General features: G+C 53.5%; 1 protein-coding gene and 1 long non-coding RNA gene across 9 annotated transcripts; one reads left to right on the top strand and one right to left on the bottom strand.

Annotated features, from left to right (window-relative positions):
* Window positions 1-533: 533 nt before the first annotated feature.
* On the top strand, window positions 534-26,252 carry Cdc42ep4 (CDC42 effector protein 4). 8 transcript variants are annotated; one of them, XM_015993695.3, is made up of 2 exons: window positions 534-1,544; window positions 23,397-26,252. In XM_015993695.3, exon 2 carries the CDS (start codon window positions 23,500-23,502, stop codon window positions 24,568-24,570), a length of 1,071 nt encoding a protein of 356 aa, XP_015849181.1. In that variant the 5' UTR covers window positions 534-1,544; window positions 23,397-23,499; the 3' UTR covers window positions 24,571-26,252. The 8 variants fall into 8 exon arrangements, with proteins under 8 accessions (XP_015849181.1, XP_006970502.1, XP_042138996.1 ...); XM_006970440.4 differs by lacking the exon at window positions 534-1,544 and adding an exon at window positions 1,857-2,095; XM_042283062.2 differs by lacking the exon at window positions 534-1,544 and adding an exon at window positions 2,166-2,249.
* Window positions 1,024-4,705, bottom strand: LOC143267031 (uncharacterized). Its single transcript, XR_013041960.1, has 2 exons — window positions 4,436-4,705; window positions 1,024-3,535 (listed from the first exon to the last, which is right to left on the bottom strand). It is a non-coding gene; the product is annotated as an uncharacterized LOC143267031 (long non-coding RNA).
* Window positions 26,253-27,777: the final 1,525 nt, after the last annotated feature.

The raw sequence follows: 27,777 nt of genomic DNA, 5'->3' as shown, positions 1-27,777 counted from the left end.
CAGGTGGCTTTTGTCCTCCAAGGGGACCTCCACTAATTTCAAATGTTTGTGGAAGAGGCTTGAATTTGAAGAAAAGGAGATGGAATTTCAAAGGGACTAAAAGAAGAAAGGGAAACCCAGGATTAAGGGGAACCTGTAACAGCTACTTGAGGAGATGGAGCCTGTGGGCCTGGCCATCTGCTGGGGACAGAGCCAGCTCCAGGATGACCCAGGGACAGCATTCACTCCCCGACATCACCAACAGGAAAAGGACCCAATTTCCTGTAGTGAGCAGGGGACGACATTGTACCCCCTTCCCTAACCGGGGTGGCCTGGCATTCCCAAATTCCCAAATGATTTACTGAACACGATGGAAATGAGGGAGAGGGAGAAGTCTCAGAGAAAACCAGAAAGGCATTTATGGAACAAATAAGACTTAGTACTAACAGAGGAAAAAGTCCTGGGACTCTAGGAGCACAGGAAGGCGCTGAGCAGGGAGCCACTGGGGTACAGCACGAGCCTGCCTCTACCAGCGCATTCATCAGGGGAATGTTCACATTTGGGGTGCTGTGCCCATTGTACAGATGAGAAGGCTTGCAGGCCAGTGAGGGGCAGAGCTGGAATATTAAGCCAGAGGGAACCCCACACCTTTCCAACTGGCTTGCCCTAGAGCCCCCATTAACAGCCACCTCCGACCCAGGTCATGACAGCCTTGACTCCATTTGACACCGCTCTGTAGTCTACACCAGGTTTCTCCTTGACAACCTTCAGGTGGGGTTAGGAGCGGGACCCACACAGGGAGAGTCGGACCTGGTGGGGAGGAGCTGTAAGTTCCCCATGGTACCGCACTCAGGGTCAGAAACCTAGGGCTTTCTTTCCCTTTCCCTAACTGCCAAAGGACGGCGTTTAGTTTCACTGTCTAACTTCTAAGATGGTGGTTCTGGGGCTTGAGTGTAGCGTGGACTAGCCTCGTGCTCTGCAGCAGGAGCTAGGCCCCTAGACCAGGCACCCAACGGTTGGATTTGATTTTCACACAACACGACAAGTTTGACGTTTTCTCGGACAGACAGGAAAAGGAGGCGCGATCCTGAGAAGGCACGGTTTCCAGAGGAGGCTGGAGGAGCTGAGGGACCACGAGGCAACGCTAGGGGAGACGAGGACGGGGCCTCCACCGCCTCCACACCCACTTCCTTTAAGTAGTTCGGGAACTTCGACTTTAGGCTGGCTCCATTTTCCTTTTGTTGACTATTTCACCGCCGGCATTTGTTTCTTTTAAAGACCATTCATTGCCGGAACTTCCTTTACAAAGACGACCTCGATGACGGCTGCTGCTCAAAGTATCGGGTCCAAGAACTCAGGAGTTACTCCAGGAAGTTCCCTGGGAGGGCACCGAGGATGCCCGTGGTCTCCAGGCAGAGAGATCACAGCCAGTTCACCTTGCTGAAGCCTTACCACGGCCCAATCCGGTACGGATTCGGGCGGGCCTGATCCTCCCGCGCTCCAGATGGAGACGGCATCCACAGAAGCCACGGAGCCCATACTCCCGCTCATGTCGCCAGTCCCAGGTCCAGGAGTGGGTAGCTGGTCCTGGAGGGAGTTGGTGGGAGCGCGAGGGACGCCTTCTGGGCAGGGTGGGGAGTATGTTCCTTACCATTGTTCAAAACTGGAAGAGCCTAGAGAGGGCCTTCCTTCTCTTGGGCCCTGGGGAGGGGATGTGCTCCTGGTTCTGCGGAGCCCAAGTCTGGTTACGCGCCAGAGCACGGGGGATGTGGAGGGGGCCGACCGCTCGGAGCAGGACCAGCTCCCGCTACCCCACAAGGAGCTGGGGGGTGTCTCGGGCTTTTAGATTTGAACCTGGGAGGCCGAACAGCCAGGCTGAGTTCCGGGACAGCCATTGGCTGCTGTGGCGGCGTGACATAAGCGCGGAGGGGTACGGGAGGGAGGGCTGGGAGGAGCCAGGGAGGGGAGTGTCCCAGCGCCCAGCACACCCAGAGCCCGGAGCCAGAGGAAACAAACGCCGGCGCTGCCATGGGTCGCCAGTCCTGCCGAGGCGCCAAGCACACAGAGGGGAGCGCACAGCCGTGCCGGGCCCGCGCTCGGGGAGCTGGGGACAGAGGTAGGCAATAGGCACCCTTTTGTGGCCCTGCAGCCGCGTGAGGCCTGGGTAGGCTCGAGATCCCTAGTCGCGTGGAGAGGATAGAAAGACCCCGGGGATGGGGAGGACTAGGGAGCAGGGCGCTGACATACGCAGCCCTCTGTGCCCAGCGGGGGTAGGTATGGCTGGGGCTAGGGGCGCAATCTTGGGTGTCCAGGACCCAGAGCCACACACTGTGTCCCAGAAAAACCTCAGTGTGCGGAGGAGGGGGTGACAACAGGGCTCAGCGTCGCCAGGACTCGCCTTCTAGCCACAGGAGCTGCTCCGGGTGGGGTGAGTGGGAAGGTTTTAAAGGTCCACCCCCTCGCGCAGGAATGGGGTGTGTGTTGCCGTGGGTAGACACACAACAATCGCGGTCACCCCGAGGGGGGCGTGTGCGCACAGACTTCTCCATGAATAACAGCCGAGTTCTTGTGTAGTAGCAGAGAGGTGTACGCACGCTCTCCCGCTTGTACACACACTGCAGTAGGCGCCACCCGGTGTCGCCCGGCCCGAGAGAAAGGAGGGCAGGAGCCGTCTGGAAAGCAGTAGCCTAACGAACAAATATTCCCCCCTCCTCCGGGCCCGCACAAGCCCTTCCCTCCCCCGCCCCGCCCGCCTCCATCGGAAGACTTGGAGGCCAAGGCCGCAAGAGGCGCAGGCTCCGGGCGGCGGGGTGGGGCTGCCCGAGCTGGCCGCCCCTTTGCAACCCCGACGAGGCTCCCCGCGCGCGCGCGCCCCGGGTGCTCCCGGAGCACTGTGTTCGAGGCTTGTTCAGGGGCGGGTAGGTAGCGGTTGGTTAATGTTTAACCGCTGGCTCGGGACGTTGAAGCAGCGATCCTGGTCTCTGGCTCCTCCCCATTCCTGGAGCGCCCCCAGCCGGGGGAACAGATCTGCCCTCCTATGTCTGTGGTGTCGCCTGCAGGAGCTGCCTCTGCCTGTTAGGGGTCCCCTGGCTGCTGTGGGTGAGTGTCCCAGACTGGAGGGAGGGGTGAGTGGCGGTTGAGCTTCCTGGGAGAAGACCATAGGACTTGCGTTGAGTGTGTGCCTGAGGGGGGAGGGGCGCTCCCTCTCTGTTAACTCAAACCAGGTTCCTTGTGTTTGCCCAATGAAATACTGCGGCCTGGGCTTCGGAAGTTTTCTTTTTCTCCCAGGGAGAAAGAAGAGGAAATACAATGCTCTCTCTTTTCTTCTTGGCTGGGAACTTCTCCCGCTCCAACACTCTCACCTCTTGCAATCTGAGCGGCTCCCACGTCCCTCTCTGGGCCCACACCTCCCATTCTTTGCCCAGGTAGTTGAGCAGTGGAATGGGCAAAGAGTCCTTGTGGGCGTCTCTGTCCTTTGAAGCCTTCTGTCTGCTCTGGCGGGAGAGGATGGTGTACTTGCCATTCGTTACCCCCAGCAGCCATCTGGACCCGAGACCTGAGGAGCATAAACAATGAGAGGCCCTGGCAGGGGGCCCCTGCCACGCAACTTCTTTGCCCCGTCTGGGTTTCCAGTAAGGCCTGCAGCAGCTCCTCCCGCCCCTCTCTGAGGCCAGGCTGGAGGAGGGGACCACCAGGGGGATGGAGTGAATTTTAAAGAACAAAGGACAGGGCCCACAGCAGGGGGAACTCTGCTACAGGTTTCCCCCAGAACTTGGGAAGGGGGTGGGTGGGTGCTGGAGCAGAGCCAGGCCTCTGGGCAGCCCAAGGTCAGTTGGCAATAATGGGGCACCCACTAGTGCCTCCATGTTGGGTTGCCTGAGACCCTGCTGAGGGTGGGGGTGCCATGTGCTACCAGCTCTTGTCAGCTGCCCGCGTGTGACTACTGATTAATGTGGTTTATCTCCTCTGAACTGGGACTTTGCCCCTCAACTATTTCCCACCATGGGGAGCCATAGGAGATAAGCAGGGGAGTTTCCCAGGGGTCCTGGGGACCTGTCTTTGGGGGGACTTGAGGGAGCTGGTGTGCTAAAGTGAGCCTGCTTCCAAGCAGTGGTGATTTAGGGGTGTCCTGGCCCCCCTAGTAACTTCTCAGAGTTCACAGTGTCCCCTGCTCATTCGAGGTACAGCTGCTCATGCTTCATGCGCTCAGCTCATGCCGTTCCTTGGAGCATTTTTCTGCCACTTTTCTGGGGTCTGTCTTTTTTTTTTTTTTTTTAGCTCCCCTCTCCCCCTTCAGTTTCTCACACACACCCCAGCTCTCCGTTCTTGTTCCGAGCCTATGCGTGTGCCCAACAGTCTTTTGAAACTGACAGTCCAAGCTTCCGAGCAGGAAGTCGCAAAGAGAGCCTTTCCTCCGTAAGGCAGTGGTCCCGGGGGTGGTCTGAGGTTGACCTACCTGTAAAGAAATCCCAGACCCTCCTCTCAGAGCTTTTCCACAATGGTCCTGGGTTGCCTCTGGTTCAAGACCACCCCTTCCCCAAACTGATTTCTGTGACCAGGGCAGGCTGTGCCCAGCTGTGGCAGGCAAGGTGTTTGATGTTGGTGTCTCCTTCTCTTCCTCCTTTCCTTTATCCCTGCCTCCCCCCTTGAATTTTGGATGGACTTGGCAGAGGAGGGAGGTCTGCAGCCAGCATCCTGGACGGCGGTGGAGTAGCAACTCCAGCTGTTCTGGTTAGGACATCCCGCAGACTCGGCCCCACAGACACTTAGGCGCTTGCCCCTGTTGGGGGGAGGGAGGAGTCTGTCCCTCAGAACAGAGGAGTTGGGTTGATGCCAGCGATAAGGCTGGGGAGTGGAGAGGGGTTGAGCAATCTCACCCTGGGAGTTGAGCGTGGACCCGAGCTGTTGCTCAGGTCTTCTGACCTAAGGACCAGAGACTCCCCCCCCCCACACACACACCCCAGCCTTGGGAGAAAGGACCATCCCAGGGCCAGGGGACGCTTAGAGCGGTAGTTTGCAGCAGTCCCTTGACTGCTGACCCCAGCTAATACTTCTGAAGTGCCTCAGGAAGACTCAGCCCATGCCGGCCCTCTCTGGGCAGGGCCTAGGACAGTCATTCAGGGAGGGACGGGAGAGTCGCTCAAAGTAGCCCTGCCTACTTGCCCGGTGGAGAAAGTGGAGCCATTAGCTTCCCACATTCCTACTCCTGGTGAAGCCCCAGCATGAAGTGGACCTCCTGGAGCCCCGGGCTCCCTTCCAGACGAGGAACACTAGAGCCCTTCCCTGCGCCCTAGGCATCGCCAGCTTGCTGCTCCGGCTCCGGCTCAGTGCCAGGAGGACAGTAGTGCTGGCATGCAGAGCCTCCCTTACCTGAGACTGCTGCTCTCTGCCCCGCCTTCCCAAGCTGAGGTAAGGTCTCCCCTTTCAGTCTGAAGTGAAAACAGTTTGGGGGTGTCCTGTGTGCACACCTCGTGTTCTCCCCCTGCCCTTAATCCCAGGGCCAGAGAGACCCGTGTATGTCTTAGTGCCCGGTCACAGCTGCTTGGTCACCACCCTCTGCCTTGATTATCAAGATGGCAGGTGATGCCAGCTGAAGCCATCCCAGCTCCCTGCCATCTCTGGGTTTTCCTTTCATCTGTCTCCATTTAGTAGCTGAACTTAGTCTAGAGACCCCAGTTTTAGACCTTCCGAGATGTGACAGGAAGCCAGGACTTATGTCCCTGTTCCCCCCATCCCCACCACTTTTCTCTGCTCTGCAAACATCTGCCAGAACTCCCATTCTGTTATAACCCCCTCCTTTCTTCAGAACGTTGCCCAGACCCTGAAGCACCAGAGAGGGGACCCTCTGCTCTCCTCCCTCTCTGTCCATGGAGATTAAGGCTTGGAGAGGAAGAGCTTGGAAGGAACAGAGAGGCCAGTGATACCCTGTGTGGAGGACTCTGGAGAATCTGGGAGGTTCAAAGGAGCAGGCTGCTCTCCACAGGGGTCTGGCACGTCTTCTCTTTGAAGTTCTGTGCATTGGGTTGTCTCTCCCTCGCTCTTATCTGAGGGAAGAATGAAAGTGCTCACAACCCTTATTGAACTGCAATCAGAGAGGGAGCCAAGCCTTCTCCATCCTGCATCATCAAAGGTCAAAGGTGAAGAAGAGGGGAGAATGAAGCCCCAGGCAGGGCTGCCTCACGACCCCTACTGGGTGGCAGTGCTGAGTGAGGACAGACTCTGAACTCTGGCTTCAGGGGTCAGCTTCACGCAGAACCCTGGAGCCTGCTGGGTTAGGTGTGTGCAGGTATGCCCAGGGCTCACCGCTGATCCTGCTTGAACTCTTTAGAGTGCCAGTGAGCGTACGGGGTACGGGATGTCTTCCCCCACACCTGTAGATGTCGGGTACCATATGCGAGGGCACATCTCACTGTCATCTTCGTGTCATCTGTTGAATGGTGTCACCCCTTGCACGGTGTTATACTGAATACTTCGTGTGTTAAAGCTTGTTACATTTTCACCTTAATGGAGGCGGCTTTGAAAACTATGGGGAAACTGAGGCACAGACAGCAAACTCAATGTGGTGAGCCAGATTATGATCTGGGGACTCTGGCCCTTGACCTCCATTACTCCAAGCTCCAGAGCCAGGAATGGAAGACCTGCCTTCCTGATTTGGGGATTTCTCTGGAGACCCCACAGTGCCCTTGTATTTTCCACTCCGTGGAGTACCGCTTCCTAGGAGAAGAGAAGTGAAACTGAGCCAGGCCTGGGGTGGATCTGGTTTCAAGTGCAGCGGCTTCCTTCTGAGATGAGACGGGGAGCAGCAGCAGGGCCACTTCCAGGCCCGGGCAGCTTGTCCCGCACGCACGGGGACAGCTCACTTCCCCACGGGACACCCTTTCCTCTCCCCTCACTGGTGGCGGCTTGTGTTGGGTGGCATCTCCTGGAAGCCCACGTTTCCAGGAAGCGTCGAGTAAACAAGTGAAGCTGCCGGATGTCCTTGGGTCACTAGCTCTGCGTCGTCTTGGCTCCTTGGTCAGTTGTCGTTTCCGGTCTCTCCCGGGCCCTGGCTCCTTTCTCTTCCCTTGAGGGCAGCTCACATTCCCAGGACATGGGCGAGGGAAGCCTTTTCCTTCACCCTCCCACCGGCTTCCTTCCCTGGTTCAAGGCAGAGGGTTCTGGAATAAGGATAGAGGTGGATGCGGAGCACAGAGACGGAGGTGATTCCCAGCTCACAAGGGCGCCGGAAGGATGCGTCCCCCTGCCCCACCGTCTGTTTCTCAGGATTAATCGACTTTCTCTGGAATGGTAGGAAATGAGGTACTCAGGCTGGTATTTTATAAGAATTACTTATTTTGATTTATGTGTATGAGTGTTAGCCTGCATGTATGAATGTCCACCTGTGTGAATTGCCTGCAGTGGGAGTCAGGTCCCCTGGAGTTAGAGTTGTGCATCTCCATTTGTTTGCTAGGAACCAAACTGGTTCTCTGCAAGAGCACCAAACACTCTTAACTACTGAGCTATCTCTCTAGGCCCCGAGATACACACACACACACACACACACACACACACACACACACACACACACACAAAGAGCACCAAATACTCTTAACTACTGAGCTATCTCTCTAGGCCCCGATACACACACGCACATGCACACGCACACACACACATGAATGGTGGGGGAGGGGCATGTGACACTGGAGGTCAGAAGGCACGGGTATGTGCTCAGTTCTCTCCTTCCACCATGTGGGCTCTGGCCATCAAGCTTGGTGACAAGTGCCTTTACCGGTTTGAGCCATCTTGTTGGTCTTGGGGAGATTTTTTAACAAGAAATGGTCTACGAAGCGTTGGGCTTCCTTTGGGTGTTCAGCACCCGCAGTCCTCATCTCTTCAAGGCTTGGGTCCTGACCGTGATTATGAGCCCCCCACCAACTCTGATATGCTTTACACCAGAGTGGAAAACATGAGAGTTATCTAGATTCTCCTCTCAGCTCTGTCCTTAGGAGCTATGGGACTTGGGTGACTTCACTGGGCTCTCTGAGCCTCAACTTTCTCATCTAGGAGATGGAGAGGCTGGTCTTGAACCAGGGTATTTGGTGTCTGAGGTGCTCAGCAGAAGGACCTTAAGTACTAAAACTAATGAGAATGCGGCATCGGGACCTGGAGGGTCTGCTCTACTTCATACTTCTTGTGACCTGTAGACTGGGAGAGGACCACCTGCCTGGTCAGGGTCTGGCTGGTTCCCTGAGGCTAGGGAGCACCTCACATCCTAGATGTCAGTTGATCGGACCAACAGTGGGAGGCATCATTCCAGACCACTCCTGATTCCAAAGTAGACTGAGATGCAACTCCAGGGTTGATTACCCGGCCACATTGTGTACCCCGACTTCTCGGCCTGGCTCAGGTATGGGAATTGTCTATTCTCATGCACTGTTAAGGAGTGGAAATGTGGGTGGGACGTGGTAGCACACACCTACGACGTCGCCAGTATCCCAGCACGGTGGAGGCGGGGATGTTTGGATGCTGGAGATGATGAAGAATCTCTAAGTCCACTAGAGAATGTGACAATGGCGGTAGCTGTAGGACAGTGCTGTGAGTAGGAACAGATGCTGGGAGCCAGGGACAGCTCAGTGGTAGGACATATGCTTAGCATGTGTGAGGCCCTGGGTTCTGTGCCCACTTCTGAATACCACTCCCGCTTCCCCCAATAAAGGAATACAAGGCCAGTCATACACATAACTTTAACTTTCTATAAACAAAGCATTTGTTTTGTTTTTTTGAGCCAGGATTTCTCTATGTAGTCTTGGCTGTCCTAGAACTCTCTGTAGACCAGACTGACCTCGAACTCACAAAGCTCGCCTGCCTCTGCCTCTTGAGTGCTGAGATTAAAGGCATGGGCCACCACCTCACCCCCAGCTCATAACTTCAATTTTTCTAATAGCCATATTTTTAAAACTTTTTAAAAATAAAGGTGAATTTTTAAATTAACCCACCACACCCAAAATATTGCCATTTCCACATATTTGTTGAACATTTTTAGTGGTGGGGCTGGGGAAATGGCTCAGCAGTTAGGATCGCTTGCTGCTTTTTCAAAGGACCTCATTTGATTGCTAGTACCCACATTGGGCAGCCTACAAATAACTAACTCTAGCTCCAGGAGGAATCTGATACCCTCTTCTGGCCACACACACAAATAAAAAATAAGTGGACATGGTGAGGCACTTGGAAGGCAGAGGTAGGCTGATCTCTGTGAGTTCAAAACCAGCCTATTATACGTAGTGTGTTCTTAGGCCAACCCTGGCTACATAGTAAGGCCCCATCTCAAATAAATACATAAATAAACTTACAAAAATTACCTGTGGTGTATTTTATTTTGTTCTTTAAGATATAAAAGCTTTAGCTGGGAGGTGGTGGCCCACACCTTTAATCTCAGCACTCGGGAGGCAGAGGCAGGCAGATCTCTGTGAGTTGGAGGCCAGCCTGGTCTACAGAGTGAGTTCCAGGACAGCCAGAGATGTTACACAGAGGATCCCTATCTTAGAGAGAGAGAGAGAGAGAGAGAGAGAGAGAGAGAGAGACAGAGAGAGAGAGACAGAGAGAGAGAGAGAGAGAGAGAGAGAGAAGCTTCAAAATGCATCCTGTCTCTTACACTAACAGTATACTGTAGTCTGAATGCCAAACTTAATAAATATTTGATTAGTGTTTGGATTTCATAAAATTTACAGTCACAGAGTCCCACACTTAGGTTTTCCTATCATGCTGAAGTTTTCCCATAAAGGAACCAAACATCTGATTTAACCTGATAATAGCTTGAGTTAGATATTAAAAATGTGTTTCCCGAGTCATACTAGCCACAGCTTAAGCACTCGGTGACCCTCCTGGCTGGGGCTGCCGTATTGGGAGGCTAGGTTTAGGGTGTCATAGGGATGTCAGGTGCAGAGGAAGTGCTCTCTGTCTGCTGTGGTGTCCTGTGAAGTAATGGCAATTGTTGCAGGTGGAACAAGATTTTCTCTCCCCTCCCCTCTTGTCTTTTGAGGTCAAACTCCTGTTTTGTAGCCCAAGCTGGCCTAGAACTTGGAATCCTCTTGTCCCAGCCTTCCCAGTGCTGGGATGACCGGTGGACGATGTCCAGCCCTTCCTTATTCTGAGATACAGATGGAAGAATAAACAGGTTAGAAAAGCCAAGACAGTTTAGAAGGAACAGTGGAACGAGGTCTCTTCCCTGCTGGATACTCAGAATCTGTTCTGCATGGTTAGAACTCAGCAGAACAAGGAACAGAAAAGCTCTTGTGGAAGCTGTCCCACAGCTGCACAGGATCAGGAAGAAGTTCCTATCTGATAAAGCCAGATTCAGTTACTTTCCGCCCATTTTTACAACAAAACTGGTTTTATAAGAGTTCAGGAAAATTATTGTTCTTTGTTGCTGTTATTTTTTCTTAGTTTTGTTATTTTATGGGTATTAATGTTTTGCCTACATAGAGGTCTGCACATTGCCCAAGGTGGCCTGGCGTCAGACCCTCCTGGAACGGGAGTTACAGATGGTTGTGGGCTGCAGTGTGGATGCTAGGAACTGAACCCAGGTCCTCTGGAAGAGCAGCCAGTGCTCTTAACCACTGAGCCATCTCTCCAGTCCTTTTTCTCTGTGTTTTTTCCCAGGTCATGAAGATCCCCCACCACACCCAGATTTTTTTTTTTTTTAAAGAACAAACAAACATAAACCAGATAGCATTCTGCTGTGTACCTCAGGCTAGCCTAGAACTCACTATGGTCCATGCTGCCTCAATCCTCCTGCCTGCACCTCCACCGTGCTGAGATTGCAGGTGGGAACCACTAACCCTCACTCACTTTGTGGCTTCTGTTTGTTTTTTACTGTTATTTATGTTATGATGTTATATTTACGTTTTATATACTACTACTTACTGTGTGTGTTAACTGGGATCAGTCCAGGTGAGAGCTCTACCACCCAGCCGTAACCCTCCCTGACTTAATGTTGAAAAGAGGCTCTGGACTCCATTGCCTAGGTTTTCCTTGAGTTTATCACATAAATGAGGCTATACTCGAACCTGCGGTCCTCTGCCGCCTCAGACTGAGAAGCCGGGATCACAGACAGGTGGCTCCAGGCTTTGTGTCCCCTTTTAGTGACTCGGGTAGAGGGCACAGACATGTGCACTTTACTGTATTTCTTGGGGGTTTTGTTCCCTGTGAGGAGTTTGCACTGCATTTGCCCATACTTTCAGCTTTTTCCCCCTCGGGAGTAGAAGTCTTTGATTGGTGAGATGAAAGCCAGAAGACACAAAGCAGCTTGGACCACATACAAATGAGGCACTTGGCAAAACGTAAATCACCATAATGTAAACAGGCATATGATAACTTTGCCAAAATATTTGCAGAATATGTCTAGAATTTCAAGATACCAGACAAGTCCATTGGAGACGGGAAGCCACTCCTGCCAATAGAGGAATGGGCAGGAAGCGTCAACGAGCAGTTTCTAAGAGAGGGTACGGGTGGCAATACTACATCTCTAAAAAACACCCATACTTAGTAACCAAAGAAATGCAGACCTCGGATTTGGAAGGAGAGGTTATGTTTGTACTTTAAAGTTTCAGTTCAGTGAAAGCCTAGGGAGGTGCATACTTACCATTGCAGGAGGCAGAGGCAGGAGGAGAGCTGAAAGTCTGAGGCCAGCCCCGTCTGTGCAGCAAGTTCGAGGACAGTCACAGTCAGGACTACATAGTGAGACCCTGTCTCAAAGAGGAAACAGAGGCCAGCCAGTCATAGCACATGCCTTTAATCCCAGCACCAGGGAGGCGGAGACAGGTGGATTTCTGAGTTCAAGGCCAGCCTGGTCTACAGAGTGAGTTCCAGGACAGCCAGGGCTACACAGAGAAACCCTGTCTCAAAAACATAAAAACAGAATCAAAAAAGGAGACAGAGACTGGGAGAGACAAAGGAAAGGCAGGCACAGGTGTCTGATGTTGGGCACTGTACCCTGTATTGCCGGGACTGCCACACGGCACAGCGTCCAGAACACAGAATGGCAGTAAGAAACAAGTGATTTTTTTTCCCCCGCCAGTCTTACAGAAATCATTTCAAGCTGGCATTTTTTTTCAGGAAAAATAGAAGTTACAGAGTCTAACCAAAGAATAAACATTTGTGAGAGCCCGGCTGGACGGACGCTCTCGGGGTTAGGACTACATCTGAAGTGGCCTGTGATTTACTAGCACAGGAGTGCCTTCTGTCCCAGAAGGAACAATGGCTGGCTTTATTCCCTGTCTGCAGTGCAAGGTCCTGCCTGTGTAACAAGGGGGATCGTCCAAATCTGTACTGCCCCGCAGAAGTATGTGAGCTTTAAACTCAAGGGCTCATTATACTTTTAATATATTTCTTTTAATTGTATGTGTATGAATATGTGCACACGTGGGGTGCAGGTGCCCACAGAGGCCAGAGGCAGCCAATCCCCTGGAGCTGGAATTAGAGGCAGGGGTGAGGCGCTGATGCAATTATGTACTCTTAACCCCTAAACCCTCTTTCTAGCCCTTCTACTCTCTCACTGAACCTGGAGCTCACCCATTTGACACGGGGGACATTCTTGCCTCCCTGGTGCTGGGATTACAGGCATGTGCCACTCTGCCGGGGTATTTATGTGCTAGCGAATCCGAACTCGGGACTCCTGCTTGCATAGTGAGTAGTTTGCTGACTGAGCTGCCTTCCCAGCCTCCCGTATGGAGCATTTACCAGCTCAGCAGCCACACACTAGTGGCAGCTGTATTGGATGTCAGGTGTGGAGTATTTTAATAACCTGAGGCTGAAGAGATAGCTTGGGGGTTAAGAGCACTTGCCTCTCTTGTAGAGGACTCAAGTTCTGTTCCTATTACCCCCATCATATGGCTCACAGCTGCCTATAACCCCAGTATCTGGACCCCATGGGCACCTGCACAAAATTGCATACATACATATAAATTCTTCGTTTTTTGGTTGGTTGGTTGGTTGGTTGGTTTTGGTTTTTCGAGACAGGGCTTTTCTGTTAGCCCTGGCTATCATAGAACTCACCCTGTAGATCAGGCTGGCCTTGAACTCAGAGATTTGCCTGCCTCTACCTCCAAGTGCTCTGATTAAAGGCATGATTAAAGGTGTATGCCACCACTGCCCGGCTAATAAATATAAAATCTTTTAAAATTATAAAACAACCCATAAAGAAATGGCAGAAAATGGGAATTGGGAAGATACTCTGGTGTAGAGGACTGCTCTTTTTCCTTGCCTGATTCACTCTGTGGTCCCTGCCCTGGCTGACTTATTGCCGCCCATCTCCAACATCCTGCTGCCCTCACCCCACCCCTACACCCTACCCCCCCAACACCCTGCCCCCACAAGCAGGGATGGCTAGGCCATGTGCATCCCAGTGCAGCTGTGGAAGGCACAGGGGGATGTCTGGGGCCTCAGTCACTTTCCCTTCCGGGAAGGAGCCGTCCAAGAAAGGATGTTTATCTCTGGGAAGTAGGATGTGCCCTGGCTAGGCTTGGGCAGTGCTGGCCTGGCTTGGCTGGCCTCTGGGAAAGGTGGAGTAAATGCCAGGATCTGAGGACTAAAGAGCTGTCTTGGGTCAGGATTCTGATTCTTCCTCCTTGGGATCAGAATTGGGTCGGGGCTTCCTGGAGAAATTTTGAAGCTAAGCCTTGTGCCGACCCCATTCCTAAGTACCCAGGGGACACCTGACCTGGGCCTCTGATGGATCCTTTCTTCTGTCTTCTCTGTAGGACTCTGGGAGTCATGGAGTTCAGCTGTCCCTTTGGGCAAACTTCTAATCAGGGAGTTGGTAAAGTGAATTCTGATCCCAGTCATATTCCCTAAGCCCATGCTCCTTAGCCCCTCCAAGCATATGTGTGCCAAGGTCTGCCAGAGATAGGCTCCCAATTGGTTGGTTTAGAAGCTATGAGAGGGAGTTAGGACATTTGACCTGCCAGAGCCTCAAACCCCCTTCCTGTAAAATAGGGGTGATCACGACACTCTCCTGCCCCATGCAGATGCGTACATGTCCGTTCTTCCCACCCCGGTGCTAGACACACTGAAGGTACCCAGTAAGGGGAATAAAATTGGAAGCCATAATTTTCCTGCACATGGTGAGTTGAAGGGAGCACCTTGTGCTCCGTGCCCTTGAGTGACCTCTGCGCTTTTCTTTTCCCCTCTTGTCTCACAGTATTGCCTCACGGTATTGGGGTGGCCAAGCTGGGTGTGGGAGGAGCAAAAGCCAGGCTTACACCTGCCTGGAGTGTCTCTTGACAGGCTGTCCTGTGGGCAGCTGACCTCCTCAGAGCTCGGTGATGCTGGCTGCAGCCAGTCTCTGTTGGGTGGGCGTGGTTGTTACCAGTCACCTCCTTTGCCAAGAAGGCTTGAGCACCAGGAAGCAGCTGCTGGGGAGTGAGTTTTCTCTCTGGGGGTGGGAAGTGGGGGGCGGGGACAGGTGACTGATCTATACAGATCTAGGAATAAGTCTATTTAATCTAGCACAGAGCATATGGATCCGTAGTTACAGATTTATATCTTATTTTATGTGTATGGGTGTTTTGCATGCATGTAAGTGCATTCAATGCCTGTGGATCCCAGAAGAAAGCGTCAGATCCCCTGGGGCTGCAGTTACAGATGTGAACAGCATGTGGGTGCTGGGAATGGAACCGGGTCCTCTGTAAGAGCAGGCAGTGCTCTTCATCTGCTGTGCCATCTCTCCAGCATCCAGATCTTTATAGTATAGATTGCCCACTCTTAGCTCCCAGACACTTAGCATAAAACATGAATCTTGGGGGTGACCTGGGGGAGGAGGCAGGGACAGATGTCAGTGGGAGAGGAGCCCGAGGCTGTGCAGAGCCACTGGCCCTTGTTGATGTCTTGTTCTTGCAGATGCTGAGCCCTAACAGCGGAGAGTTTTTAAGCTGTTTTGAAATTAAAGTCCTTTCCTTAAGCCTTTGATGCTTTGGGATTTATTATTATTATTATTAAAAGCAGCTTCACCACATTAAAGGGGACTTTGGGGGAGGAGAGGCTGGGGAAATAGTTCAGTCGGCAAAGTAGAAGGAGGATCTGAGATTGATCCCTGGAAGCCGTGTTTAAGGGTGTGTGTGTGTGTGTGTGTGTGTGTGTGTGTGTGTGTGTGTGTGTGTGTGTGTGATGGTTCAGAGGGTGAGGGCTCCTGCTGGCAAGCCTGATGACCTGTTGCATCCCTGGGTTGTCCACAGTGAAAAGAGAGAACTGGCTCTTGTAAGTCATTCTTTGCTAGTGTCCCATAGTACACACACATAACACACGCACACACACGCACACGCACACACCAGGGAACTTTAAAGACAGGATCTCACTGTCTGGTCCAGGCTGGCCTCAAATTCAGCCACTCACCTCTGCCTCCCCAGTGCAGGGATTAAAACCACCACACTTGTTCTTAGCCAGTTTTCCTCTTGAGCCCAGCCTGTTGTCTTGGTTTCCCTCTGCCCTTTCAACCTTTTCAGTGAGTGCTTATCCGAGTGGAGCTGGTTGGACATGTGTCCCCCTTTCCCTGAGTGCCACTGCCTGCTGTCTGGGAACTGTTCATGTGGCTGCGTGGCCTCTGGACAAACGGCCCACCCCACCCTCACCCCCACCACACCCCACCCTGACCCTTCATGGTTTCGCAGCAGTCCCTGGACCTTATGCTTCCTCATTTTCTCAGCCCACCCCTTCCTGCTAAGCATCTGGTTCTCCCCAGCTTGTGCTCTTGTGAATCAGGCTTTGACGGTGAATATTTGTGCACTTGGGACTTTTTCCTCCTTCGACACAGTTCCATGGGGTCTGTTTCCAGATGTGGAGGTGGCTGAATTATGCCCCTCAGCCACCCTGTCCTGAGGTCCTCGGGATGTGAGCAGTTCTGGGATCAGTGCCGTGACCCCCTGCCTTGTAGAATTGTCCCCCTGGCTCTTACGTTGGACAATTTGTTATAAGACACAGGAAGGTCCAAGCTTGCTCTGTTGGTGACCCAATTGCAGGTGTTACTTGGGGAAAACATTCAGATTGTCAGAGATGTAAGCTCTAGTACCACCTGGGTCCCTGAACTCTGTGACCTTTGGCAAGTCACCTGTCCTTACCTCCACCCTCTCTGCAGCCTGGTCCAGGCCACTGGGCTGGATCATCTCTGTGACCCTAGGGTGCTACATTTTAGTACCCACCCCATCTCTGGGCTATGTGACAAAAATCTACGAGTGTGGGAAGAACATACCAGAACCATCACAGCTGCCCTTCAGTGTCTACAGTGGATTGATTCCAGGTCCCCTGGGATACCAAAATCCACAGATGCTCAAGTCTCTTCCTTCCATGAAACAGCCTAATATTTGTGCATATCTCACAGGGCACTTTACTCTAGATTCCCACAATACCAAATGTGATGTGAATGCTATGAAAGTAGTTGTGTTTTATTGTTTAGGGAATAAAGATGGATTGGGGTTTTACCTGTTCAGTATTTGTGTGTGTAGTAGAAGGGGTGTGCTCACCTGGGCATGCATCTGGAGGCCGAGGTAGACATCGGAATGTCTTCCTTAATTGTTTCTCCACTTGAAAAAAAAAACACCTTAATTTTATTTATTATTAGAGTATTGGTCTGTACACGTGTCTGTATATGATGGTTGCTCGGGTGGGGGAGGGGCGTGCACTTGTCACAGTGTGTGTGTCTGAGGTCAGCAAACTACTTCGTGGAGCTGGTCCTCTACTTCCACGTTTCCATGGGTTCCTGTGATTGGATTTGGGGTGCCAGGCTTGTTCCTGAATCGCCATCTTTCCAGTGCTCCACATTACTTTTTAAAACCTTTTTAAGATTTATTTTATATGTATGAGTGTTTTGTGTGTATATATGTGTATGTACCATATGCATGCCTGGTGCCTCTGGAGGCCAGAGGAGGGGATTCGATCCCCTGGGACTAGAGTTACGGACAATTTCGAGCATAGTTGTGAGCCGCCGTGTGGGTCCTGGGAATCCAAACCAGGCATCCCAGCCCGTGCTGCTGACCACCCAGCCATCGCTCCAGCCCCAACCTGACTTTTCAAGACAGGGTCTCTCACTCAGGCTGGCTGACAAGGGAGCTCCCGGGATTTGCCCATCTCTGCCTCACCCTGTGTGTGCCAGGGATCGAACTCAGATCCTCACATACAGCGATTGCCCTCTCTTCTCCCTAGCCTGTTTCTGAGCACTGTTAATTTGACCGGAGAATTCACAGATTTAGAAGGCTGGCCATCTATTGATTTTATTTTCTTAAAAGACAAACAAACAAATAAATAAGTAAGTAATTGGCAGTTTGCACATAACCTAGGTGCAGAGCTGAGCATAGCAGCACATGGGAGACAGAGGCAGGTGGTTCTCTGTGAGTTCGAGGCCAGCCTGGTCTACAGAGGGAGTTCCAGGACAGTCAGAACTACATAGTGAGACTCTGTCTCAAAACAATAACAATAGCAACAACAACAACAAAAAAGAATTGTGTACACATAAAGGACGCTTTAGGTGGGTGTATTTTACATGGTACCTCCACATTTTTTATATTGTGCACCTCTGTTTTAGCAGATGGAATCTGGAGAAGGAATTAAACATGTGGTCTGGGCTGAGTTCTTTAATGTGACTTTTCCACCTCTCAAAGCCTGATTCCTTACCCCACCCAGGTATTTTAGAGAGATGTTTGTCACAGGGTGGGAAGTGGGGGTCCTGATGTCACCATGGTGATTGTTCATGGTTCCACCCCCAGCTTTTATGTCTTGGAATTATGACTGTTCAGACCAGAGGTTTTCTTAAGTCGGTACATCCCAAGTTCCTTGTACAAACAGCAGACTTTGCGATACCAGGATCTCCCGCAGCCACAATCCTGGCACAGACCGCTAGAAGTCCTCCTCGTCAACAATGTGTGGCCAAGCCCCCACTGCTCTGCTCTCCGTCATCTGCCCCCAGTCCTCGCCTCTCCCTGTCGTCACTTCATAAAGGCTCGTGAGTGTTCCAGAGAATACCAGATCTTTCTCTACTGACAAAAGCCAGAGCTGCTAGGCTCTCTGGGAGAGGTGTGGCCTGTGGCAGGCTAGTTTTCTTGCCCCTGAGATATGTAAAGAGGCACCGGACATTTGGATGCTTCATCTTTGGACAGACTTAAGTTCCGCCTAGGGGCAGGTACAGCATTGTCCCTGTGGGAAAAGGCATGACTCAGCTCTGGGAAAGGATGCCTGGAGTCCCCATGGAGGCTGCCCTTTGATCCACCATGGGACAGTCATAAACTCCTGTTGGCCACAACTCGGAAACACTCCCAGGATGTGTCTCCCTGGATCCTCCCAGCCACTCTCGGGTCTTGCCTCCTCCTTGCCCTAAACTCCAGAAAAAGTATCTGGACTGCATTTCTCTTTCCCCTCCCCCATGGCCTCCAGGTCCAATGCCACCAGGAACTTCCCGAGGTCATTGGTTTATATTCAACACCGAGGACAAAACTCACCTGGCCTGTCCTCTGACCACAGGGATTTTCATTCTGTCCTTTAAATACTGCAGGTGTGTTCCCACCCCAGGGCCTTTTACATGCCATGTGGTTTCTGCCTGCCCAGGTTTGACCTGGCTGCCTCCTGGTTGCTCAGGGTTCAGTTCACAGCGCCCCTTCCTCAGAGGGCCCTTCCCCTTTCTCCCCACTTCCATATCCTCCCATCACCCAGTCCCCTTGTTGCACACACACCCCCTCCCCACACTGTGTGTGTGTGTGTGTCTTGGGAATGATAATGTGCTGTTTTCACTTACCTGTTTTCGGGTCTTGGAAGAATACAGTCATACCTCGGTATTCGTGGGTGACTGGTTCTGGGACCCCTCAGATATCCAAATCCCAGATGATTGAGTCCTTTGTGTAAAGTCGCATGGTTTGCACATAACCTGTGTATGTCTTCCTATGTCCTTCAAGTAGGCTCTGGGTTCCTGGTACACACACAACTCGTGGGGATGGTTGACAGAGCTGTGCAGTCTTGTTCACAGTAATCGTAAGGGACATCTGTGCATGTTTGGTGCAGCTGTAGATTTGTCCCCTGCAAAAGGTTTTCAAACTGTGGTTGGCTCAGTCTTGGGGTGCAGAGGGGCGGCTGAATGTGAGTACTGTGGGGGTCTGCAATAACACAGTAAGTGAATGAGTGAGCAGATGAACGAATGGTAAATGAAACCTCTTACAGCCAATCCATCCGAGTTAGGGCCTAAAGTTACCATGCTTAGTGTCCTTTTCTATCTGGCCACATTGCCTGGAGCTGGTCTCAGATGGAGAACAGACGGAGAACCAGGAAAGGACTGACAGGGCGTGGCTGCCCTTGGCAGCGGTGGTGGCCACTGAAGCATGTGTAACTCTGTACACTGACGGGGGTGAGCCTCCGGTCAGCTGCAGAGGGGGAGGCCGGCCTGCCTGGCTGTCTCGGGAGCAGCGTAGCTCTAGCTCTTGCCTAGGGCTGGGATGCCAGCGACAGGCCACTACCTGGGCATTTAGAGTGCCTGACCTGCTTGTCAGTCTGCTGGCCAGTCTGGGAGGGTGCTTTTCACCGTTCATCCTGCCAGGGAGGGTGGTGACGGGTCCTGGCAAGGGCTGTGCTGTGTTCCCAGATTCTGAGCTGTGTGTGGTTTTGGTGGACAGGCTTACAGATGGTGTTCTAGGAGAAAGTGCTGGTTCCAGAAAGCTTTGCCTTCCAAGGCTCAAGAGGACTAGGGAGCATTGCAAGCTGCTGGCTAGTTTCCATGGTCTACCCAGGAAAGTGGGATGTGGCCTCTGGGTGGGATGGGGTGTCCACCTGGTCTCATGGGGCAGCCTGTTTTAGCCACGCCCCCAGAGCTGAGTCACGGTGTTAGCAACACTCCTCCCAAAGCCACAGCCCCTCTGGTCCAGTCCCTTTCAGAAGTGAGACGGAGGCCTCCAGGGCCAGCCCCAGGCAGGCCCCTCCCTCTGCTTCCCCCTACCGTCCCTGACCACCTCCTCAGTTCCAAACCCTTGTCTGTTAGAAGCTTGGGTGGCACACTGCTGCTTGGGCCCTTGAAGCCAACACTTCAGACAGCATACTGGCTGAGTCTTCATTGACCAGAGGACAGGGCCTCGTCTCACCCGGATGACTGGAGTGGAGGGAGAATCGGGAACTCTAAACACTCTTGCTAGATACTGAAAATGGTTTATCCCAAGCCACACAGCCTGTACCCGGTTTCTGGAGCAAGATCACTGGAAGCAGATGGCATGGTGAAGACCTGTCATTGTTTTTCAGGAGGCAGAGAAGGGGCACTAGGTCTGGCCTAAGATGACACGCGTGAATGTGGAGTGTCACACTGATTGTCACTAAGTGTCCCCATCCTCTCTTTTTCTGGGGGGGGCATCTCTGGAGAATCTGGGCTGCCTAGCCTGTGGTTCCCCCACCCTTTCCTTCTAGTGAGCTCTTCAGATGGGAAACCACAGTTTGGCCAAGCTTGAGGGGGATTCCTGGACTTACAGTGAAGCCTTCTCACAAATCGCTATGATCTTGGGTGCCTGCCAGCCTCTGCCTCACTCTCGTGTTCCAGTTTTCTCTTTTCTTTTTTTCCTCCTGGAGAATTAGGGAGTGGGTGTCTTGTGTTCTGACCATTTCAGATGCCATGACTGTGGTTGGAGGGTGGATGCTGCTGGTATCTTAACAGCAGAGACCAGGGGTGCTGTGAATGCCCTGCCACTCAGCCAACGCCACCCCTAATTAAAAAAACAAAAAAACAAAAGATTGACTGTCCTCAAGCATCCTCAGGCCACCCTAGAATAATACAGCTGTTTTTAGATGGCAGAAGTCTCCCTTCTCTGGACCTCCCGGGCAAGTGGTAGGGAAGACACTCACTCCATGGTGGTGGGCAGCGAGCAGAGCTCTGGTAAAGGACCCGGAATCAGGAGGAAGCCTCAGCAGGTGCCCGCCCTGGGCTGGCACTGCTCACTGGGGTGTGAACCCGGCTGAGGCTGAGTTACCACCTCAGTGACCCTGCTTTCTCATCCGAAAGATGGACGAGCCTGGATGTCCCTTCCAGCAGTGTGGGAGCCTAGCACGCTGGGTGAGGAACCTTCTGTTCACCTGGCAGCAGAGAAACCAGAGGGGTCGCCAGGATCACATTTTCATGACAGAGACCATGCCTCCCTTTTTCTCCCCCTCCCCCCTTTCCTTTTCTTTCTAATTGGCGTGGGGAGCTGGAGAGACAGCTCAGAGATTAAGAGCACTAGCTGCTCTTCAGAGGACTCAGGTTTGATTCCTGGTACCCACATGGTGGCTCACAGCCGTAACTCCAGTTGCAGGGGATACAGCTCCCTCTTCTGACCTCCATGGGCACCGCATGCATGTAGTAAACATACATACATACACCCCTCACACTTAGAAAGAAAATGGGGGTAACACACATCACACCACAGTCCATGTGTGGAGGATAAAGGGACCTTCCACCTTGTTTGAGACAGGGTCTCTTGGTAACCACCGTGTAGGCCAGGCTAGCGAGTCTCCAAGTGTCTGGCTTCTCTGCCTCCCATCTCTCTGTAGGTGCTAGGATGCAGAGACATCTAGCTATACTGAGGATCTGAGGATCAAACTCAGGTCCTCACACTCGAGTGGCAAGCATTTGACCCACGGGGCCGTTTCCCCCAGCCCTCTTTTGTTAGACGAAAGAGAGTTTTCCTCAGATTTTGGCTCAGGGTTCTCCCCGACTCCAAGCTGGCCCAGGTCACCTGTATAGCAGACCTGCTGCCTGTGTGCCTGGCTCCCCTTGGTGTTTGCCGTGAGACCTGCAGTGTGATTGCTTAGGTGTTGCTCTCGGTGGCATGGACCGATAGAATGTAGGGGGAGGTGCAGAGGGCATAGAGAGGTCAAGTGAGGAGCCCAGGGGGGGGGGGCTGTGCTGTGGGCTGATGGGCTGACATGAAGGCAGGAGGGGAGAGATACTGAGGAACTGCATGAGGCTGGGGTGGTTGGTGGCCACGCTTTAAACGTTTGAAGTCCAGTTGTGTGACGCAGCAGTGCTGGACAGAGACCTGTAGAACCCTCTGGAAGCCCGTAGCCTGGCAGGAAGGTTAGAGTCCAGCTGTCAGGGACAGCATGATGTAACAGGTGCCTCAGGAGACGGGACATGCAAAATGCTGTGAGGCAGGTGGCCTGGAGGACAAGCACTGGCTGTTGAGGCCACCCTGGGGCGGCATTGTCCTCCCGTGAGGTCATTGGTGGTGCCGGATGGTGGGGTGTTGGAAGAGGACACCTCGGATCAAGGGCAAGAGTGGGATGAGAGGGTGAGGGAAGGGTGGGTGGCAGTGACGTCAGGGAGGGGACTATCACTGTGAGAATAAGAGAGAGGAGTGGGGCAGGCAGGAAGACCAGTTAAGACCAGTAGGGACAGGTGGCCTGGGTGGCCTGGCATGGGGCAGCGGAAGCAGCCGGAGCCTGCCAGGCCTCACTGAGCCCTGCAGTGGGACAGGTGGGCTCTGGTAAGACTTAGCTGTCGTCAGGATGGGGTGGGTGGGGACAGACATCTGGGGAACCCAGCTCCATCTCTCGCCATCCAGCCCGGCTCTGCTGGGCAGAAACTCCTGGGGAGGAAAGGCCTGACTTGAGACCTTGACCCTGCACTTTCTTGCCATAGGCTGTACCCTGAGACCTCCCTGTGCTGTCCTCTGGGGTTCTAGTCAGTCACCCAGGGCCCTGCACATCCCAAGAGAAAGTCATCTAAACTCCCATCTCCCTCTGGCCCCAACCAGGAGGGAGTTTCCCCCCAACTTCATCCTCCCAAGGGATGGGAGATAGAGCGAGTCTCTGGAAGGGCTTGGGGCCTCACAGTGATCTCACAGGCGGGAATCACCATGCATGTGACACCCCACGAGAGCTGGAAGGCCAGGGAGCTGGTTCTGTTGGTTCCTGGATCCCCACCCCAATTCTGATTCAGAAAGAGAGCCAGGCCGGCCAGCCGCCCACATGTGTGGAAATGACAGGCAGCATTTGGGCCTGGCCTGGCCGTTCCGTTCTCTCTGACTCAGGCTGAGGTGTCCACCGACTCCTCAGGGATCCAGGTTAGCCAGCAGGAAGTTCTGGCCTGCGGAGCAGCTGTGGGACCGACCTGCTTCAGTCCCTTTGTGACTGTAACTGCTGTTCAAGCCGGTTTGTTCAAACAGCGTTCCAGCTTAGGCAGGGGTGGGGGGCGGGAGGTGTGAAATTTGGGGAGATTATTTCCCTTTCAGGGGTCAGAGAAAAAATGTCTCTGGTCCCAAACTCTAGCCCAATTACCAACACTCTTCCATGTTAGGAGGCATGGGAGAAGGAATGGCAGGGTTAGGAATTCACTGCTGGCAGTTCTCCAGTATTTTTGATGGGAAGTCAGGGGTTAAATGATGGTCCTTCAGTGGGTGGACATTGTGAGGCTAGTCTGTATTAACCATTTGCCTCCTGTTCTCTGTTTACAGTCCTCTGATCACCTGCCTACCCTTTGCACTTGCTGAACTTCAGATCTGACCCCACACCTGCCTGTTACCTTGGGAGTGTCCGCCTCCCCTCCTGGCCAGCACGATGCCCATCCTCAAGCAGCTGGTGTCCAGTTCTGTGCACTCCAAGCGCCGCTCTCGTGTGGACCTCACAGCAGAAATGATCAGTGCCCCTCTGGGTGACTTCCGCCACACCATGCATGTGGGCCGGGCCGGAGATGCCTTTGGGGATACCTCCTTCCTCACTAGCAAGGCAGGTGAGGCTGACGGTGAGTCCCTGGATGAGCAGGCCTCCTCCTCATCTTCCAAACGCAGCCTCCTGTCCCGCAAGTTCCGGGGCAGTAAACGGTCACAGTCCGTGACCAGAGGGGACCGGGAGCAGAGAGACATGCTGGGCTCCCTTCGGGACTCAGCACTGTTTGTCAAGAATGCCATGTCCCTTCCTCAGCTCAATGAGAAGGAAGCCACTGAGAAGAGCTCCAGCAAGCTACCCAAGAGCCTGTCATCCAGCCCTGTGAAGAAGATAGATGCTGGAGATGGTGGCCAGGAGACAGGCTCAGGGGAGATGGGTCCTCCTCGGAATGGGGCCACAGGCCCCCACTCTCCTGACCCACTCCTCGATGAGCAGGCCTTTGGGGACTTGACAGATCTGCCCATTGTGCCTAAGGCCAGCTATGGGCTGAAACATGCTGAGTCCATCATGTCCTTCCATATCGACCTGGGGCCCTCCATGCTGGGCGACGTCCTCAGCATCATGGACAAGGATGAGTGGGACCCAGAGGAGGAAGAAGGTGGTGGATACCGTGACAAAGAAGGCCCCAGCAGCATGGTCCAGGCTCCCCCTTTGCTGGAGGGAGTTCCTCCTGTAGGAAGACAGGAAAGCAAGGCCAGCTCGGACCAGGCCTCCATGCTGCCCCCACATGCTCTGGAGGATGACGGGTGGGCGGCGGCAGCCCCCAGCCCCAGCTCAGCACGCAGCGTGGGTAGCCACACCACTCGGGACAGCAGTTCCCTGTCCAGCTGCACCTCAGGCGTCCTGGAGGAGCGCAGCCCAGCTTTCCGAGGCCCAGACAGAGCCCGGGCTGCTGCCCCAAGGCAGCCAGACAAGGAATTCTCCTTCATGGATGAGGAAGAGGAAGATGAGATCCGAGTTTGAGCTGGACAGAAAGTTGACAGTAGCTTCCGCAACTCTGGGTTGCATCTTTTCCCTGCTGCTGCTGCTGCCTTCACCATGACCTTTGACCTTCCTATGTAGGTGCAGCTAAGAGCCTCATACTGGAGTAGACCCTGGACCTCGGGGTTTGGGGTGCCAGGGAGGTAGCATGGGTACTGATGGCCGGACTCGGACCTGACCTTCCTTTACTACAGCAGCCTGGGACAGCTGTGTCCCAGCAGGAATCCATTCCCTCTCTGGGCCCCTTGCTTCCAGCCTGGCCTCGGATGGATGCCAGGCGTTAGCTTGTGTTTCTGCAGCAACGGCAGGGCAGCCAGGGGTGGCCTTCTCCCCAAGGTCATGGACACTTGGCTCCCTTTTTTCACCCGGTGTCTGGTGCCTACCAGGAAGGTATATGCAGCAGGAGACGGGTGGTCACACGTCCAGGCTCTTCTTCACCCCTGGCTCCTCACTGGAAGCCTGGTGCTCTTTGGGTTCAGCTGGGCCAGGGGACAGCCTCAACCAATACACTAAACCTAGTCCTTCCCAGGGGCCAGGACAGGGTGGGGGGCAGAAGGAACTCCCCCAGCCCCCAGCTTCTTGGGTTTTCAAGAAGGGGCCCTTCCTCAGTGACACTAGGAACAGGAAGGGCTAGCTCTGCCCTACGGGTGTATTTGTTTGTTTGTTGTTATTATGTTTAAACCTGAATAGCGCGGTATCAAAATCCCCTACCAGGAGAGTATAATCCTGTTAGCGAGATTGTCTTGGGGGCACAGTGGCTGGTAGCTTACTCAAGTCTGGGTATCCAGACCCTGTCCAGGCTGAACTGTGGGGGGCAGCTGCCACCAGTGTTTGCCCATGAACCCCACCTCCATAGCTGTTAACAGCTGAATGAGGACTATATAGGAAAGTTCTGGAATGTGATTGTTAAATAATGCATTGTTCCCCGAAGTGTGAGCTGTGTTTTGACTGGGTGGTTGCCTCCCCCTGCCCTGCTCTGTGTGGGGGGACAGGGTCTCCTTCCATTCTCAACCTCTCCCAACTGCGGAGACCAGGGGGGCTATGGGCCAGGCTTAATAAGACCATATCCAGTTTGAATTCCAGGTTAACGAAAGTGGGTTTTCGTTTGTTTGCTTTCTGAGACACAGTCTGGCTCTGTAGCCCAAGCTGGCCTCAGACTCACAGCAAGGCCGCACTTAGCCTCGGAGCTGAGGTTGCAGGTGTACGCCACCCTTGCTGGATGTTGGTCTGCAATCTGTTTGTGCTCGGCTCCTGTGACTCTGCCCAAAACAGGAGTAGAAACGGGGGCCTGAGCCCCAGGAATGGTAGCTCATTTCTTTTCTGTGCTCGGAGCAGACTGGCCCACCTCCTGGTCTAGTATAGCCAGTAGGAATCTGAAGAGAGAGCAAGCTAAATTACAGGAGGATTCTGGCCAGATGAGGGTGGTGGCCTGCCATGGGCTGCTCTGCTTCCAGAGTCCTCCCAGATCCTGACCCGGAAACGCTCACTGGGCTCCAGACTGGTGCTCCTCCGTAGGTAGGCATTGACAGAGCCACAGACCCGTGCCTCTGGCCTGCAGCACACATCCCCCTCCCAATCTGCCTGGTCAGTTCTAGACTCTAAACTTTGTATTTTTTCCATGACATTGATAAAGCAGTAAGAAAACATTAAAATTTCCTCCTAGCGCCCCTGGTGTCTTGTCTCTCCTTCCTGGGGTCTTATTTCAGGATGCGGGGAACTGGTCAGGGTCTCGGTTCTGACGAAAGCAGGAACTTGAAGCAGCTGGCCACACCCAGGCCATAGAGGAAAGGGCAGTGAATGCTGGTGCCCGGCTCACTTTCTCTCCTTTTTGTACAGCCTAGGAGCCCCACCCAGGGGATGGTGCCACCCATAGTGGGCGGGTCTTCCTACCTCAAGTAACCCAGTCAAGATCTTCCCCACGCGCACACATACACGCCCAGAGGCCCTTCTCCCAGGTGATTGTAGATCTCCTCTAGTTGACCATTAAGATGAACCATTACTGTCAACCAGGGGCTCCTGGCCTCATGAGTCTCAAGGTAGCTTCTCTTTCCCTGCTTGGGGCCACCCCACCTTCAGGCCTCTTGGAGGGACAAAGTCTCATGTGCCTCTCAGCTTGAGCAGGCCCTGCAGGCTCTGGGACTCTGCTGTCCCCACTGCTACCTACCAGTTGGGGGCCCCTTGGTCCCTGGGCCTCTGTTCCTTGGCCCTTTCTGTACAGTGGGAGTGCTGCTGCTCTTGCAGGGTGGGCGGGGTGGAGCCTGTGGCACGGGGTTTACTGGAGTGTTCCTGGGATGGTGGGCTCCATCCTCAGGCCCCAGGAATCGTTCAGGATGCTGCCTCCCCCAGGACTGCAGGGAGCGGAGTTCAATGGGCCTCCTCCTTTTTCTGCCATTTGTCACGGGGAATGGACGGACTTCCAGATGGCATGCTTTGGGCTCAGCCTCAGTGCTCAGCCAGGATCGCCATATTCCAATGGTGCTGGGAAAGAGCCACTCAGGCCACCGGGGCCATCGTGCAGCACTTGGAGCCACCAAAGCCGTGCCGAAGCCGCACGCCGGTGTGGAGATGGAATCGGAGATCATTAATTGACAACCTCTACCCCTTTTCACCACCTCCCCTGGACGCCTCTTGGGAAATGAGGTCAGGGTGCGTCTGCCCTGGGTGTGGGAACCAGGTGACCCCGCCACCCACAGCTCTGGCTCCCATCTCGGACCCCGCCTCTCTCACACCCACACTCTTAACAGCCTGGGGTGGCTCTAAGGAGAGCAAGCATGGCCTGGACTGGGTCCCGGCTTGACTCTGGAAATTGAAGGAATTCTTAGGCTGAGTTCTAAGTCCTCTAAGCATCTACGAAGAAATGTGGGCTTCCTGTTCATCCTCTCCCTGGGAAGCAATTCAAGTTGTAATTAGAGTGTCACCCATGTCTCTCTGTCCCCAGACAGGCTCATTAAGGCCACTGAGAGACAAGTTTAATGAGGAGTTAAGAGCAGGGTGGGGCACACAGGGGAGCCCTCTGAGAATATTAGGGCCACTCTGACCTGAAGCCTGTCTTGAGTGATTTGGGTAAGAAGGAACTATTGGGTCAATGGAACCAGAGATGTCCTTCCTTCCCAGGCCCTCTGCCCACCCCAGACTGGCCTAGGGTTCTTGGGGATCCAGGAGAAGCCAGCAGCCATGGCTGCATCTGAT

Source organism: Peromyscus maniculatus, chromosome 8 (genome assembly GCF_049852395.1).
Source record: "Peromyscus maniculatus bairdii isolate BWxNUB_F1_BW_parent chromosome 8, HU_Pman_BW_mat_3.1, whole genome shotgun sequence".
Classification (NCBI taxonomy): domain Eukaryota; kingdom Metazoa; phylum Chordata; class Mammalia; order Rodentia; family Cricetidae; genus Peromyscus; species Peromyscus maniculatus.
The sequence above is the reverse complement of the archived record's forward strand: the minus strand, read 5'-3'. Positions and strand labels throughout refer to the sequence as shown.